General features: G+C 40.3%; 1 protein-coding gene across 1 annotated transcript in view; it reads right to left on the bottom strand.

The window, feature by feature from the left end:
• Window positions 1-13,298: 13,298 nt before the first annotated feature.
• Window positions 13,299-15,000, bottom strand: part of LOC137655513 (uncharacterized protein DDB_G0290685-like) — a 6,815-nt gene continuing 5,113 nt past the window's right edge. Inside the window, exon 2 of the mRNA XM_068389411.1 lies at window positions 13,299-13,830. Within this exon, the coding sequence (XP_068245512.1) occupies window positions 13,299-13,830 (532 nt within the window). The remainder of the gene's footprint in view (window positions 13,831-15,000) is intronic.

Here is a 15,000-nt window from a genome sequence, read left to right as displayed (position 1 = left end):
CAACAGGGAAAATAGCCCAGTGCGGAAAGGAAATAAGGAAAAATAAAATATTTTAAAAATAGTAGTTGGATGGTGAAAGACTGTCAGGTACCGCCCAGCACCCTTTTTATACCTGGGAGTATAGAGGAGGCATGCCTGGCACCAACCTCGCGCTGATATACCTCTGACGAAAGTCTGATGTAGCTCTGACGTTGCTCTGACGTAGCTCTTATGTAGCTCTGACGTAGCTCTGACGTAGCTCTGACGGCACTTGACGTACCACCTACGTCACCATACCTAGTAAAGACGTTATGCTTGCGTGACCCTTCACGTACTACCTGGAAGTATGTCCATACAGTAGGTCCACATAACGTATGCACAACGTAAGTACAACGCACAACGGCTGCCACTCACGCACTACGTCACACTAACGCAGTACTAACGTCATACTGACGTGCGTAGGTGCAACGTAGGTGCAACGTTGTGCGGCACAATTCAATACCTGTGTGGGCGTGGTTAAAAACGCACGTTTGGCCGCGTATGGGCATACGGGAGGACATACCGGGTGAGAACATGCATGTGTGACTCTACCTTAATGAATCAACGTAAAATTAGAAATGTATTGTAAAACTTATTATCTATAAAATACCATTTCACCCACATCTTATCTCGAAGTAAAAGTTCAATTCCCTACTGCAAATATTAGGTACACAATGTTAAAGTTTATATAGGAAATATTTATTTTAATACTGTTACTATTATTAAAATATTTCATCTTTCCATGTTTCCTTTCCACACTGGGCTATATTCCCTGTTGGGGCCTCTGGGCTTATAGCATCCTGCTTTTCCAACTAGGGTTGTAGCTTGGCTAATAATAATAATAATAATAATAATAATAATAATAACAATTAAGGAGTTTCATATAACCTATTGGTGATGGCCCATAAAAAAGTCCCTGCCTGAATATCTGCTGGATGTGAGACCGAATCCAGCTCAAGTTCTATAGTTTCTTGCAGTGTGTGTAACCTAACCATCCTTATGAGCAAGGGAAGTGTTTTTTGGGGGGAGCCTATAGGTCTACCCGCAGAGTCATCAGAAGCCACTGCCTGGCCGTCTCTGCTCCTAGCTTGGGTGGAGAGGTAGAGGTGGTGGAGGAGAAGGCTTTGGCACTGATCATATGTATATATGATTAGTCTTTTGGACATTGTTACTGTCCCTTGCCTCTGCCGTTATCAGTCTTTTGGACATTGTTACTGTCCCTTGCCTCTGCCGTTATCAGTCTTTTGGACATTGTTACTGTCCCTTGCCTCTGACGTTATCAGTCTTTTGGACGTTGTTACTGTCCCTTGCCTCTGACGTTATCAGTCTTTTGGACATTGTTACTCTCCCTTGCCTCTGCCGTTATCAGTCTTTTGGACGTTGTTACTGTCCCTTGCCTCTGACGTTATCAGTCTTTTGGACGTTGTTACTGTCCCTTGCCTCTGACGTTATCAGTCTTTTGGACGTTGTTACTGTCCCTTGCCTCTGACGTTATCAGTCTTTTGGACATTGTTACTCTCCCTTGCCTCTGCCGTTATCAGTCTTTTGGACGTTGTTACTGTCCCTTGCCTCTGACGTTATCAGTCTTTTGGACATTGTTACTCTCCCTTGCCTCTGCCGTTATCAGTCTTTTGGACATTGTTACTGTCCCTTGCCTCTGACGTTATCAGTCTTTTGGACATTGTTACTGTCCCTTGCCTCTGACGTTATCAGTCTTTTGGACATTGTTACTGTCCCTTGCCTCTGCCGTTATCAGTCTTTTGGACATTGTTACTGTCCCTTGCCTCTGCCGTTATCAGTCTTTGGGACATTGTTACTGTCCCTTGCCTCTGCCGTTATCAGTCTTTGGGACATTGTTACTGTCCCTTGCCTCTGACGTTATCAGTCTTTTGGACATTGTTACTGTCCCTTGCCTCTGACGTTATCAGTCTTTTGGACATTGTTACTGTCCCTTGCCTCTGCCGTTATCAGTCTTTTGGACATTGTTACTGTCCCTTGCCTCTGACGTTATCAGTCTTTTGGACATTGTTACTGTCCCTTGCCTCTGACGTTATCAGTCTTTTGGACATTGTTACTGTCCCTTGCCTCTGCCGTTATCAGTCTTTTGGACGTTGTTACTGTCCCTTGCCTCTGACGTTATCAGTCTTTTGGACGTTGTTACTGTCCCTTGCCTCTGACGTTATCAGTCTTTTGGACGTTGTTACTCTCCCTTGCCTCTGCCGTTATCAGTCTTTTGGACGTTGTTACTGTCCCTTGCCTCTGTCGTTATCAGTCTTTTGGACATTGTTACTGTCCCTTGCCTCTGCCGTTATCAGTCTTTTGGACATTGTTACTGTCCCTTGCCTCTGTCGTTATCAGTCTTTTGGACATTGTTACTGTCCCTTGCCTCTGACGTTATCAGTCTTTTGGACGTTGTTACTCTCCCTTGCCTCTGCCGTTATCAGTCTTTTGGACATTGTTACTGTCCCTTGCCTCTGCCGTTATCAGTCTTTTGGACATTGTTACTGTCCCTTGCCTCTGCCGTTATCAGTCTTTTGGACGTTGTTACTGTCCCTTGCCTCTGCCGTTATCAGTCTTTTGGACATTGTTACTGTCCCTTGCCTCTGCCGTTATCAGTCTTTTGGACATTGTTACTGTCCCTTGCCTCTGCCGTTATCAGTCTTTTGGACATTGTTACTGTCCCTTGCCTCTGCCGTTATCAGTCTTTTGGACATTGTTACTGTCCCTTGCCTCTGCCGTTATCAGTCTTTGGGACATTGTTACTGTCCCTTGCCTCTGACGTTATCAGTCTTTTGGACATTGTTACTGTCCCTTGCCTCTGACGTTATCAGTCTTTTGGACATTGTTACTGTCCCTTGCCTCTGCCGTTATCAGTCTTTTGGACATTGTTACTGTCCCTTGCCTCTGCCGTTATCAGTCTTTTGGACATTGTTACTGTCCCTTGCCTCTGCCGTTATCAGTCTTTTGGACGTTGTTACTGTCCCTTGCCTCTGCCGTTATCAGTCTTTTGGACGTTGTTACTGTCCCTTGCCTCTGCCGTTATCAGTCTTTTGGACGTTGTTACTGTCCCTTGCCTCTGCCGTTATCAGTCTTTTGGACATTGTTACTGTCCCTTGCCTCTGACGTTATCAGTCTTTTGGCCATTGTTACTGTCCCTTGCCTCTGCCGTTATCAGTCTTTTGGACATTGTTACTGTCCCATGCCTCTGCCGTTATCAGTCTTTTGGACATTGTTACTGTCCCTTGCCTCTGCCGTTATCAGTCTTTTGGACATTGTTACTGTCCCTTGCCTCTGCCGTTATCAGTCTTTTGGACATTGTTACTGTCCCTTGCATCTGCCGTTATCAGTCTTTTGGACATTGTTACTGTCCCATGCCTCTGCCGTTATCAGTCTTTTGGACATTGTTACTGTCCCTTGCCTCTGCCGTTATCAGTCTTTTGGACATTGTTACTGTCCCATGCCTCTGCCGTTATCAGTCTTTTGGACATTGTTACTGTCCCTTGCCTCTGCCGTTATCAGTCTTTTGGACATTGTTACTGACCCGTGCCTCTGCCGTTATCAGTCTTTTGGACATTGTTACTGTCCCTTGCCTCTGCCGTTATCAGTCTTTTGGACATTGTTACTGTCCCTTGCCTCTGACGTTATCAGTCTTTTGGACATTGTTACTGTCCCTTGCCTCTGACGTTATCAGTCTTTTGGACATTGTTACTGACCCTTGCCTCTGCCGTTATCAGTCTTTTGGACATTGTTACTGGCCCTTGCCTCTGCCCTTATCAGTCTTTTGGACATTGTTACTGTCCCTTGCCTCTGCCGTTATCAGTCTTTTGGACATTGTTACTGACCCTTGCCTCTGCCGTTATCAGTCTTTTGGACATTGTTACTGACCCTTGCCTCTGCCCTTATCAGACTTTTGGACATTGTTACTGTCCCTTGCCTCTGCCGTTATCAGTCTTTTGGACATTGTTACTGTCCCTTGCCTCTGCCGTTATCAGTCTTTTGGACATTGTTACTCTCCCTTGCCTCTGACGTTATCAGTCTTTTGGACATTGTTACTGTCCCTTGCCTCTGACGTTATCAGTCTTTTGGACATTGTTACTGTCCCTTGCCTCTGCCGTTATCAGTCTTTTGGACATTGTTACCGACCCTTGCCTCTGCCCTTATCAGTCTTTTGGACATTGTTACTGTCCCTTGCCTCTGCCGTTATCAGTCTTTTGGACATTGTTACTCTCCCTTGCCTCTGCCGTTATCAGTCTTTTGGACGTTGTTACTGTCCCTTGCCTCTGACGTTATCAGTCTTTTGGACATTGTTACTCTCCCTTGCCTCTGCCGTTATCAGTCTTTTGGACATTTATACTGTCCCTTGCCTCTGCCGTTATCAGTCTTTTGGACATTGTTACTGTCCCTTGCCTCTGCCGTTATCAGTCTTTTGGACATTGTTACTGTCCCTTGCCTCTGCCGTTATCAGTCTTTTGGACATTGTTACTGTCCCTTGCCTCTGCCGTTATCAGTCTTTTGGACATTGTTACTGTCCCTTGCCTCTGCCGTTATCAGTCTTTTGGACGTTGTTACTGTCCCTTGCCTCTGACGTTATCAGTCTTTTGGACGTTGTTACTGTCCCTTGCCTCTGCCGTTATCAGTCTTTTGGACATTGTTACTGTCCCTTGCCTCTGCCGTTATCAGTCTTTTGGACATTGTTACTGTCCCTTGCCTCTGACGTTATCAGTCTTTTGGACATTGTTACTGTCCCTTGCCTCTGCCGTTATCAGTCTTTTGGACATTGTTACTGTCCCTTGCCTCTGCCGTTATCAGTCTTTTGGACATTGTTACTGTCCCTTGCCTCTGCCGTTATCAGTCTTTTGGACATTGTTACTGTCCCTTGCCTCTGCCGTTATCAGTCTTTTGGACATTGTTACTGTCCCATGCCTCTGCCGTTATCAGTCTTTTGGACATTGTTACTGTCCCTTGCCTCTGCCGTTATCAGTCTTTTGGACATTGTTACCGACCCTTGCCTCTGCCCTTATCAGTCTTTTGGACATTGTTACTGTCCCTTGCCTCTGCCCTTATCAGTCTTTTGGACATTGTTACTCTCCCTTGCCTCTGACGTTATCAGTCTTTTGGACATTGTTACTGTCCCTTGCCTCTGCCGTTATCAGTCTTTTGGACATTGTTACTGTCCCTTGCCTCTGCCGTTATCAGTCTTTTGGACATTTATACTGTCCCTTGCCTCTGCCGTTATCAGTCTTTTGGACATTGTTACTGTCCCTTGCCTCTGCCGTTATCAGTCTTTTGGACATTGTTACTGTCCCTTGCCTCTGCCGTTATCAGTCTTTTGGACATTGTTACTGTCCCTTGCCTCTGCCGTTATCAGTCTTTTGGACATTGTTACTGTCCCTTGCCTCTGCCGTTATCAGTCTTTTGGACGTTGTTACTGTCCCTTGCCTCTGACGTTATCAGTCTTTTGGACGTTGTTACTGTCCCTTGCCTCTGCCGTTATCAGTCTTTTGGACATTGTTACTGTCCCTTGCCTCTGCCGTTATCAGTCTTTTGGACATTGTTACTGTCCCTTGCCTCTGACGTTATCAGTCTTTTGGACATTGTTACTGTCCCTTGCCTCTGCCGTTATCAGTCTTTTGGACATTGTTACTGTCCCTTGCCTCTGCCGTTATCAGTCTTTTGGACATTGTTACTGTCCCTTGCCTCTGCCGTTATCAGTCTTTTGGACATTGTTACTGTCCCTTGCCTCTGCCGTTATCAGTCTTTTGGACATTGTTACTGTCCCATGCCTCTGCCGTTATCAGTCTTTTGGACATTGTTACTGTCCCTTGCCTCTGCCGTTATCAGTCTTTTGGACATTGTTACCGACCCTTGCCTCTGCCCTTATCAGTCTTTTGGACATTGTTACTGTCCCTTGCCTCTGCCCTTATCAGTCTTTTGGACATTGTTACTCTCCCTTGCCTCTGACGTTATCAGTCTTTTGGACATTGTTACTGTCCCTTGCCTCTGCCGTTATCAGTCTTTTGGACATTGTTACTGTCCCTTGCCTCTGCCGTTATCAGTCTTTTGGACATTGTTACTCTCCCTTGCCTCTGACGTTATCAGTCTTTTGGACATTGTTACTCTCCCTTGCCTCTGACGTTATCAGTCTTTTGGACATTGTTACTGTCCCTTGCGTCTGACGTTATCAGTCTTTTGGACATTGTTACTGTCCCTTGCCTCTGCCGTTATCAGTCTTTTGGACATTGTTACTGACCCTTGCCTCTGCCCTTATCAGTCTTTTGGACATTGTTACTGTCCCTTGCCTCTGCCGTTATCAGTCTTTTGGACATTGTTACTGTCCCTTGCCTCTGCCGTTATCAGTCTTTTGGACATTGTTACTCTCCCTTGCCTCTGACGTTATCAGTCTTTTGGACATTGTTACTGTCCCTTGCCTCTGACGTTATCAGTCTTTTGGACATTGTTACTGTCCCTTGCCTCTGCCGTTATCAGTCTTTTGGACATTGTTACCGACCCTTGCCTCTGCCGTTATCAGTCTTTTGGACATTGTTACTGACCCTTGCCTCTGCCGTTATCAGTCTTTTGGCCATTGTTACCGGCCCTTGCCTCTGCCCTTATCAGTCTTTTGGACATTGTTACTGTCCCTTGCCTCTGCCCTTATCAGTCTTTTGGACATTGTTACTGTCCCTTGCCTCTGCCGTTATCAGTCTTTTGGACATTGTTACTGTCCCTTGCCTCTGCCGTTATCAGTCTTTTGGACATTGTTACTGTCCCTTGCCTCTGACGTTATCAGTCTTTTGGACATTGTTACTGTCCCTTGCCTCTGATGTTATCAGTCTTTTGGACATTGTTACTGTCCCTTGCCTCTGACGTTATCAGTCTTTTGGACATTTATACTGTCCCTTGCCTTTGCCGTTATCAGTCTTTTGGACATTGTTACCGACCCTTACCTCTGCCCTTATCAGTCTTTTGGACATTGTTACTGTCCCTTGCCTCTGCCGTTATCAGTCTTTTGGACATTGTTACTGTCCCTTGCCTCTGCCGTTATCAGTCTTTTGGACATTGTTACCGACCCTTGCCTCTGACGTAATCAGTCCTTTGGACATTGTTACTGTCCCTTGCCTCTGCCGTTATCAGTCTTTTGGACATTGTTACCGTCCCTTGCCTCTGCCGTTATCAGTCCTTTGGACATTGTTACCGTCCCTTGCCTCTGCCGTTATCAGTCCTTTGGACATTGTTACTGTCCCTTGCCTCTGCCCTTATCAGTCTTTTGGACATTGTTACTGTCCCTCGCCTCTGCCGTTATCAGTCTCTTGGACATTGTTACTGTCCCTTGCCTCTGCCGTTATCAGTCTTTTGGACATTGTTACTGTCCCATGCCTCTGTCATTATCAGTCCTTTGGACATTGTTACTGTCCCTTGCCTCTGCCGTTATCAGTCTTTTGGACATTGTTACTGACCCTTGCCTCTGCCGTTATCAGTCTTTTGGACATTGTTACTGTCCCATGCCTCTGTCGTTATCAGTCTTTTGGACATTGTTACTGTCCCTTGCCTCTGACGTTATCAGTCTTTTGGACATTGTTACTGACCCTTGCCTCTGCCGTTATCAGTCTTTGGATATTGTTACTGTCCCATTCCTCTGTCGTTATCAGTCTTTTGGACATTGTTACTGTCCCTTGCCTCTGACGTTATCAGTCTTTTGGACATTGTTACTGTCCCTTGCCTCTGCCGTTATCAGTCTTTTGGACATTGTTACTGTCCCATGCCTCTGTCGTTATCAGTCTTTTGGACATTGTTACTGTCCCTTGCCTCTGACGTTATCAGTCTTTTGGACATTGTTACTCTCCCTTGCCTCTGCCGTTATCAGTCTTTTGGACATTGTTACTGTCCCTTGCCTCTGCCGTTATCAGTCTTTTGGACATTGTTACTGTCCCTTGCCTCTGCCGTTATCAGTCTTTTGGACATTGTTACTGTCCCTTGCCTCTGACGTTATCAGTCTTTTGGACATTGTTACTGTCCCTTGCCTCTGCCGTTATCAGTCTTTTAGACAATGTTACTGTCCCTTGCCTCTGCTATTCATAAGTGACCTTTAAAAAAATGAAAAAAATCATGTCTGGTTTATTTCCCTACAGAATCGCAGAACTATAATACACAATTTCTCAATTCTGTTTATTTGGATAGTAAGTTCAAATGTATATTGAGAAGTCAAGTTCTTGATCTTTGAATCTTACGTTTAGATTAATTTCTAGATTAGTTTCAATCATATTTACTTTCATTAATGCCTGTATAGTCTCCATGTAATAGAGGATCTTCTTAAATGATAATAGTTCAATTCAAAGCTTAATTCTCTACTAAAAATGTGTTAATCACGTATTGATTTAACAGATTCTTTAATCTATGTTTTTTCAAGAGCTGTAACCCAGTGTTTCTGAGATATAAGATTATATTTCAATTCACCTTTACCTTAATATAATTATAATTGGAGTTTATTGTTAGATTTTCACTCAATTTTACTTTAACATAATGATGCCAATTATAATAAAAGCTTTGATTCTCCGAAAGATGAAGGTTTGGTGTAACATTTTTTATTTTATGTTTTGTTTTCTAAAGCTCTACTGTTATGGTCCCGACCTTGAAAGTGACTTATATATAAGCTGATTAATCATATTTTTCATTTTATTTGCACTTTTCCTTTAAAGGACATTAATGGCTGGAGATGTTATCCAGTGAAATTCTTGGAAATGTAAGCAAGGATATTTATTATTTGAATAGATCAGATCTAAATATATCAGATGGGAATTTTCAAATGTAATTTCACACATGTTGTGGTGGCCGATATGGTAACGTCCCTGACTGGTGAATGCCAGACTGATGCTTGAGTCCCGCTTAAACTAGTCAGTTTCTTTGGTCATTGCAACCTCACTATCCTTGTGAGGTAAAGATTGGGGTTTGGGGGAGCCTATAGGTCTATCTGATGAGTCATCAGCAGCCATTGCCTAGCCCTCCTTGGTCCTAGCTTAAGTGGAGAAGGGGGCTTTGGCGCTGATCATATGGTCAATCTCTAGGGCATTGTCCTACTCGATAGGGCAATATCACTGTCCCTTGCCCCTGTCATTCATGATTGGCCTTTAAACCTTTAAACTAACAATAAGAGCCATATATTTTTAAGATCCAATGATGTTAGCATAAGAGCCACATATATGAAATCAAGGAAAGTAAAAGATGATTTAAGTGGATGTCAGGATGAGCTACTAAGAGGAAGATGATAAGGAGGTAAAATCAAAATCTTTGTTAATATAATAAAGGAAATATAGTAACCAAACCTGATTTTTCCAAATGATAACTAACAGTATATTTCAATCAAAACTATTGAACAAAAGGCGAAAAGATACAGTACAGAGACAGAGAAGATCAATCCAGCAAGTGAAAGGTGTTGTCTGGAAGTTATGTGACCACTCTAGATAAAGGTAACAAAGATTTGTTTCTTGACCTTACTCTTCTAAGAAAATGTTGCAACTCGGTTCAAAAGAATCCCCAAAAGAACTGCTGTGGAGGAAGTACATTATTTACGTTGCCAGGAAATGGTAAACAAAGAAATTCCTGGGTAACAAATACGTAAATAAAAAAGGGGAAGAGATAAATAAACCGTTAAAGTGTGATATGGATCTAATACAGAATATATTTATACTACCATCTATCGAAAATAAAAATGATATTAGTAAAGTATAAGTAAGAGGAACAAAAATGAAATATCCCTTGTACTTAAAACATTTATAGAAAATTATAGTATGTATGTATGTATGCATGCATGAATATATGTATGTATATTTATATATACATATATATATATTATATATATATATATATATATATATATATATATATATATATACTGTATATATATGCATATATATACATATATATATATATATATATGTACATATACACATATATATATATATATATATATATATATATATATATATATACTGTATATATATGCACATATATATGCATATATATATATATATATATATATATATACACATATATATATACACATATATATGTACATATACATATATATATATATATATATATATATATATATATATATATATATATATATATGTACATATACATATATATATATACATATATATAAATATATACACTCATATATATATGTGTGTGTGTATGTATCTATATGTATAGTATATATATAACTATATATATACATATACACACACACATATATATATGTATATATATATATATATATATATATATATATATATATATATATATATATATATAAATATATTCACTGCTGTACCTTACTCCATCCTACAATTCTAGGGAGGATCCAGTATCCCTTTTAAAATCATTTTACTATATATTCTAAATATTCTTTTCATTGTAAACCGATGAAAGTCCTTGCCACCTGTGTAGCTTCATTTCCAAGATATTTTATGAAGGGCTTTAGATACGGCACATACTATCTGACAGCTAATGAGAGTAGGTGGTCACTAAGCATTTAGAGAAACGTTAATCATAAGAGATCCAAAGACAATGATCAATCGAGTGTTTTGTACCAACCGTGTGTCACACGATCGTACATAGTTCATTTTGTGTATATATTGCTTGTATCTTCGCTCTCCCCTCGCACTAAAAAGAACCTGAAAAAACATGTCTGTTTTTCTCATAGGTAACGGTGTTGATTTTGAACATGAAATATCTTGTTGCTTTGATCTTTTGTATATAAAGGAGAGTGTTCTATAATAAACTCACTCAGTTGCTTTCATCCTGTCTTTGAGTCACAACCTTCTCTCGGCCCGTTACAGTTTACTGTGTTAGCTTAGCAATTAACTTACAACCAGTAACTAGGAATCACAGTCTACATGATACCTTGCTAGGATTAATAATCCTAGTTCTCTTGCTTGAGGGTACACTCGGGCACACTATTGAATCTTAATTCTCTTCCTCTTGTTCTGTTTAAGTTATTATAGGTTATAGGAAATATTTATTTTGATGCTGTTACTGTTCATAAAATATTTTATTTTTGCTTCTTTCCTTTTCTCACTGGGATATTTTCCCTGTTGGAGACCTTGGGCTTATAGCGTCCTTTTATTACTACTAGGTTTGTAGTTTAGCAATTAATAATAAAAATAATAATAATAATCATAATAATAATAACAACAACAACAACAAAAACAACAAAAACAACAACAACAAAAACAACAATAATAATAATAATAATAATAATCATCATCATCATCATCATACTGTCGTTTACGTGATTACGTTTTATCATTCCTCATTAAAGCATTTCAATCTCAGAAACTTTCTCTTACCAGTAATGGCCTTTGATGTAAGTAGTAACAATAATAAGGATAAAAAAGAAAGGAAGTAATAATAATAATAATAATAATAATAATAATAATAATAATAATAATAATAATAATATTAATATTAATGATAATAATAATAACAAAAGAAACTAAGTAAGTAAGTAAGTAATAATAATAATAATAATAATAATAATAATAATAATAATAATTGGTAGAAATAGTCTAAAGGGCAACGAGCCACAGTGGGACTGAGAACATAACTTTGACCTTGCTCGCGCAATGACCTTATTCGAAGGTAAATTGGAATTTATGAGGTTTCCTGAATGAGGATGATTCCTGTGGAGTCCATTTGCGGAGAGGAAAATCCTTTCGAAATCCTCAGCTTTATTGAATCTTTTGTTCGGAGAAATTGACTGGGTGAGCTTGGCCTTCTAAGCGTATTAGAGAATGAGCGTAGAAGCTGAAGAAAAGTAGGATCTAGAATTAAAGAAAAAAAAAGATAGAGATGGTATTTTCAATTAAAAAAATAGATTTTTCCATTTTAAATGTTTTAATCTGTATGAATAAGAGAATGAGCGTAAAAGGTGAAGAAAAGTAGGATCGAGAATTAAAGAAAAAGAAAGATAGAGATGGTATTTTCAATTAAAAAAATAGATTTTTCCATTTTAAATGTTTTAATCTATATGAATTTGAGAATAAGCGCACGAGCTGAAGAAAAGTAGGATCCAGAATTAAAGGAAAAAAAAAAGATAGAGATGGTATTTTCAATTAAAAAAATAGATTTTTCCATTTTAAATGTTTTAATCTATATGAATAAGAAAATGGGCGTAAAAGCTGAAGAAAAGGTGGGTCTAGAATTAAAATAAAAAGATGAGGGCAGTATTCTCCAATAAAAAAATTTAGATTTTTCCATTTAATATCTTTTAATATTTATAAATTACAGAATAACCTTAAAATCTGAAGAAAAGGTGGATCTAAAATTAAAAATGAAAAAAAAGATAAAGATAGTATCTTCAACTAGAAAAATTTGATTTTTCCATTTAAAATCTTTTAATATTCATAAATAATATTTTTCTATTCTATCGTCAACAGTGATCAATAAATCCTTGAAAATAAGAATAAAGATAAATTAATCGCTAGGGATGGATACACTATTTATTTCTTTTATTTCTGTAAGGATTGAAGAATAATCATTTACGTCTACAAAATAGAGTGATAGTTTCCTCCTAGCTCCAACCGTTTTAGTAGGATAAGTTAAAAGCCAGCGGAGAAGAAATCCCATTTCATAAAAAGCCCCGACATGTTTGGAATCCTATATGAGAAAGACTCCTTCACAAATGAGATACCGGTGACTTTCATAGGTCAAGGTGGGGGGGGGGAGAGGGGCGGGGGGGAGGGGGGGCGGGGGGTGGGCTTGGGGGGGGGGTGATGATGAAGGTACATAAACAATAAACAGAAAATTTAGGTCAAAGGGAAGTGAAGATATGGAAGATTGTAAAAGAGAAAACCTCCGGAGGTATATTTGATACAGTTTGCATTTCAAATCCGTGAATGGATCCTGGTTTTTGGTTCTTGGAGCCTGGTTCTTGGATCCTTGTTCCTGGTTCATGGATCCTGGTTCTATCCTGGCTTCTGGTTTCTGGTTCTTGCATTCGGGGTCCTGGTTCTTGGATCCTGTTTCCTGGTTCTTGGAGACTAGTTTCTGGTTCTTGGATCCTGGTTTCTGGATCTTGGAACCTGGTTTCTGGTTTTTGGGTCCTGGTTCTTTTCTATCCTGGTTTCTGGTTCTTGGATCCTAGTTCCTAGTTCTTGGATCATGGTTCCCTGTTCTTGGATCCTGGGTCCTGGTTCTTGGATCCTGGTTCTTGGATCCTGGGTCCTGGTTCATGGATCCTGGTTCCTGGTTACTGGATCCTGGTTCCCTGTTCTTGGATCCTAGTTTCTGGTTCTTGTATCTTGGTTTCTGGTTCTTGGATCATGGTTCCTTGTTCTTGGATCCAGGTTCTTGGATCCTGGTTTCTGGTTCTTGGATTCTGGTTCCTGGTTTTTGGATCCTGGGTCCTGGTTCTTGGATCTTGGTTCCTTGTTCTTGGATCCTGGTTCTTGGATCCTGGTTTCTGGTTCTTGGATTCTGGTTCCTGGTTTTTGGATCCTGGGTCCTGGTTCTTGGATCATGGTTCCTTGTTCTTGGATCCTGGTTCTTGGATCCGGGTTTCTGGTTCTTGGATTCTGGTTCCTGGTTTTTGGATCCTGGGTCCTGGGTCTTGGATCTTGGTTCCTTGTTCTTGGATCCTGGTTCTTGGATCCTGGTTTCTGGTTCTTGGATTCTGGTTCCTGGTTCTTGGATCCTGGTTTCTGGTTCTTGGATTCTGGTTCCTTGTTTTTGGATCCTGGTTCCTGGTTCTTGGATCCTGGTTCCAGGTTCTTCGATCGTGGTTCCTGGTTCTTGGACCCTGGTTCCTGATTCCTAACTGCTCATTCCGCAAAATAAGTTTGCAGGCACTTTATCTCTCGATAGATAGGTCCAAAGTTTCTAGACTTATACTTATGCTTATAATTTTTTTTCTTGTACCATAAACAACATACTTTAGGACAATCTTAATGTTTAATTTCATCCCATTCTACCTTGAAGTCATCTAGGATAAAACATTACTATTGTTTTAATTTTTATATTTTTACATTCCTTCAGATACATTGAACAATTCATGTATACACCCAGCTCCCTACTAGGATTTTGGAACATGCCTACGCATGTATGTACTATGTACAATCATATTTGACCACACTTCCACAACATAGTACTCTCTCTCTCTCTCTCTCTCTCTCTCTCTCTCTCTCTCTCTCTCTCTCTCTCTCTCTCTTAGACTGGCGGAACTACTTTAATGGTGGGATTGCCTTGAAGGCCAGAAGAGCCAGGCAACCTAAGATAAAAAAAAAAGATCACTCACCCGTTGCCTGTTTTAGGCAGGTGACCTCCAAAGAGAGGAAGCGAAGGGGAAATTAAACAGGCGTTGAAGGGCCATAGAGGAAATTGGATTGCGGACCATTGTAAAGAAGCATCATGAACCTCATAAAAAGTAGAATGCAGAAACAAAGGTATTAATTACATCATAGGAGGTAAGGTTAGATACGACTGTATTGAGAGAGTGGCTGAGTGTGAGCGGAACAACAGAAAAACGGAATGGGGTCATGTGTGGAAGATTGACAAAAAGTTTCAGTGACAGAACTTAGGGTTGTTTTTGAGGGAAAATGAAGAATATGAGGCTGATAACTCAGCAGGTAGGCATAGCCACCCCCCCCCCCCCCCCCCTGTCTCAGATTGACAAAAGCTTTAGAAACAGAAAATGAAGTTGAAGATTGTTTATGAGGGAAAATGAAGAATATTTGGCAATGGCAACTGTTAACTAAGCAGGTAGCCATATGCCCCCCCCCCCCCCCCCCCCCCCGCTATAAGATTGGCAAAAGTTTTAGAAACAGAAAATGAAGTTCAAGATTGTCTATGAGGTTAAATGAAGAATATTTGACAATGGCAACTCAGCAGGCAGGCATATGCCACCCCCCCCCCCCCCCCACCCCGCTATAAGATTGGCAAAAGTTTTAGAAACAGAAAATGAAGTTCAAGATTGTCTATGAGGAA

This window comes from Palaemon carinicauda, chromosome 16 (assembly GCF_036898095.1).
Source record: "Palaemon carinicauda isolate YSFRI2023 chromosome 16, ASM3689809v2, whole genome shotgun sequence".
NCBI classification, from domain to species: Eukaryota; Metazoa; Arthropoda; class Malacostraca; order Decapoda; family Palaemonidae; genus Palaemon; species Palaemon carinicauda.
Note: the sequence above shows the minus strand (reverse complement) of the source record. Positions and strands in the feature narration are given on the sequence as shown.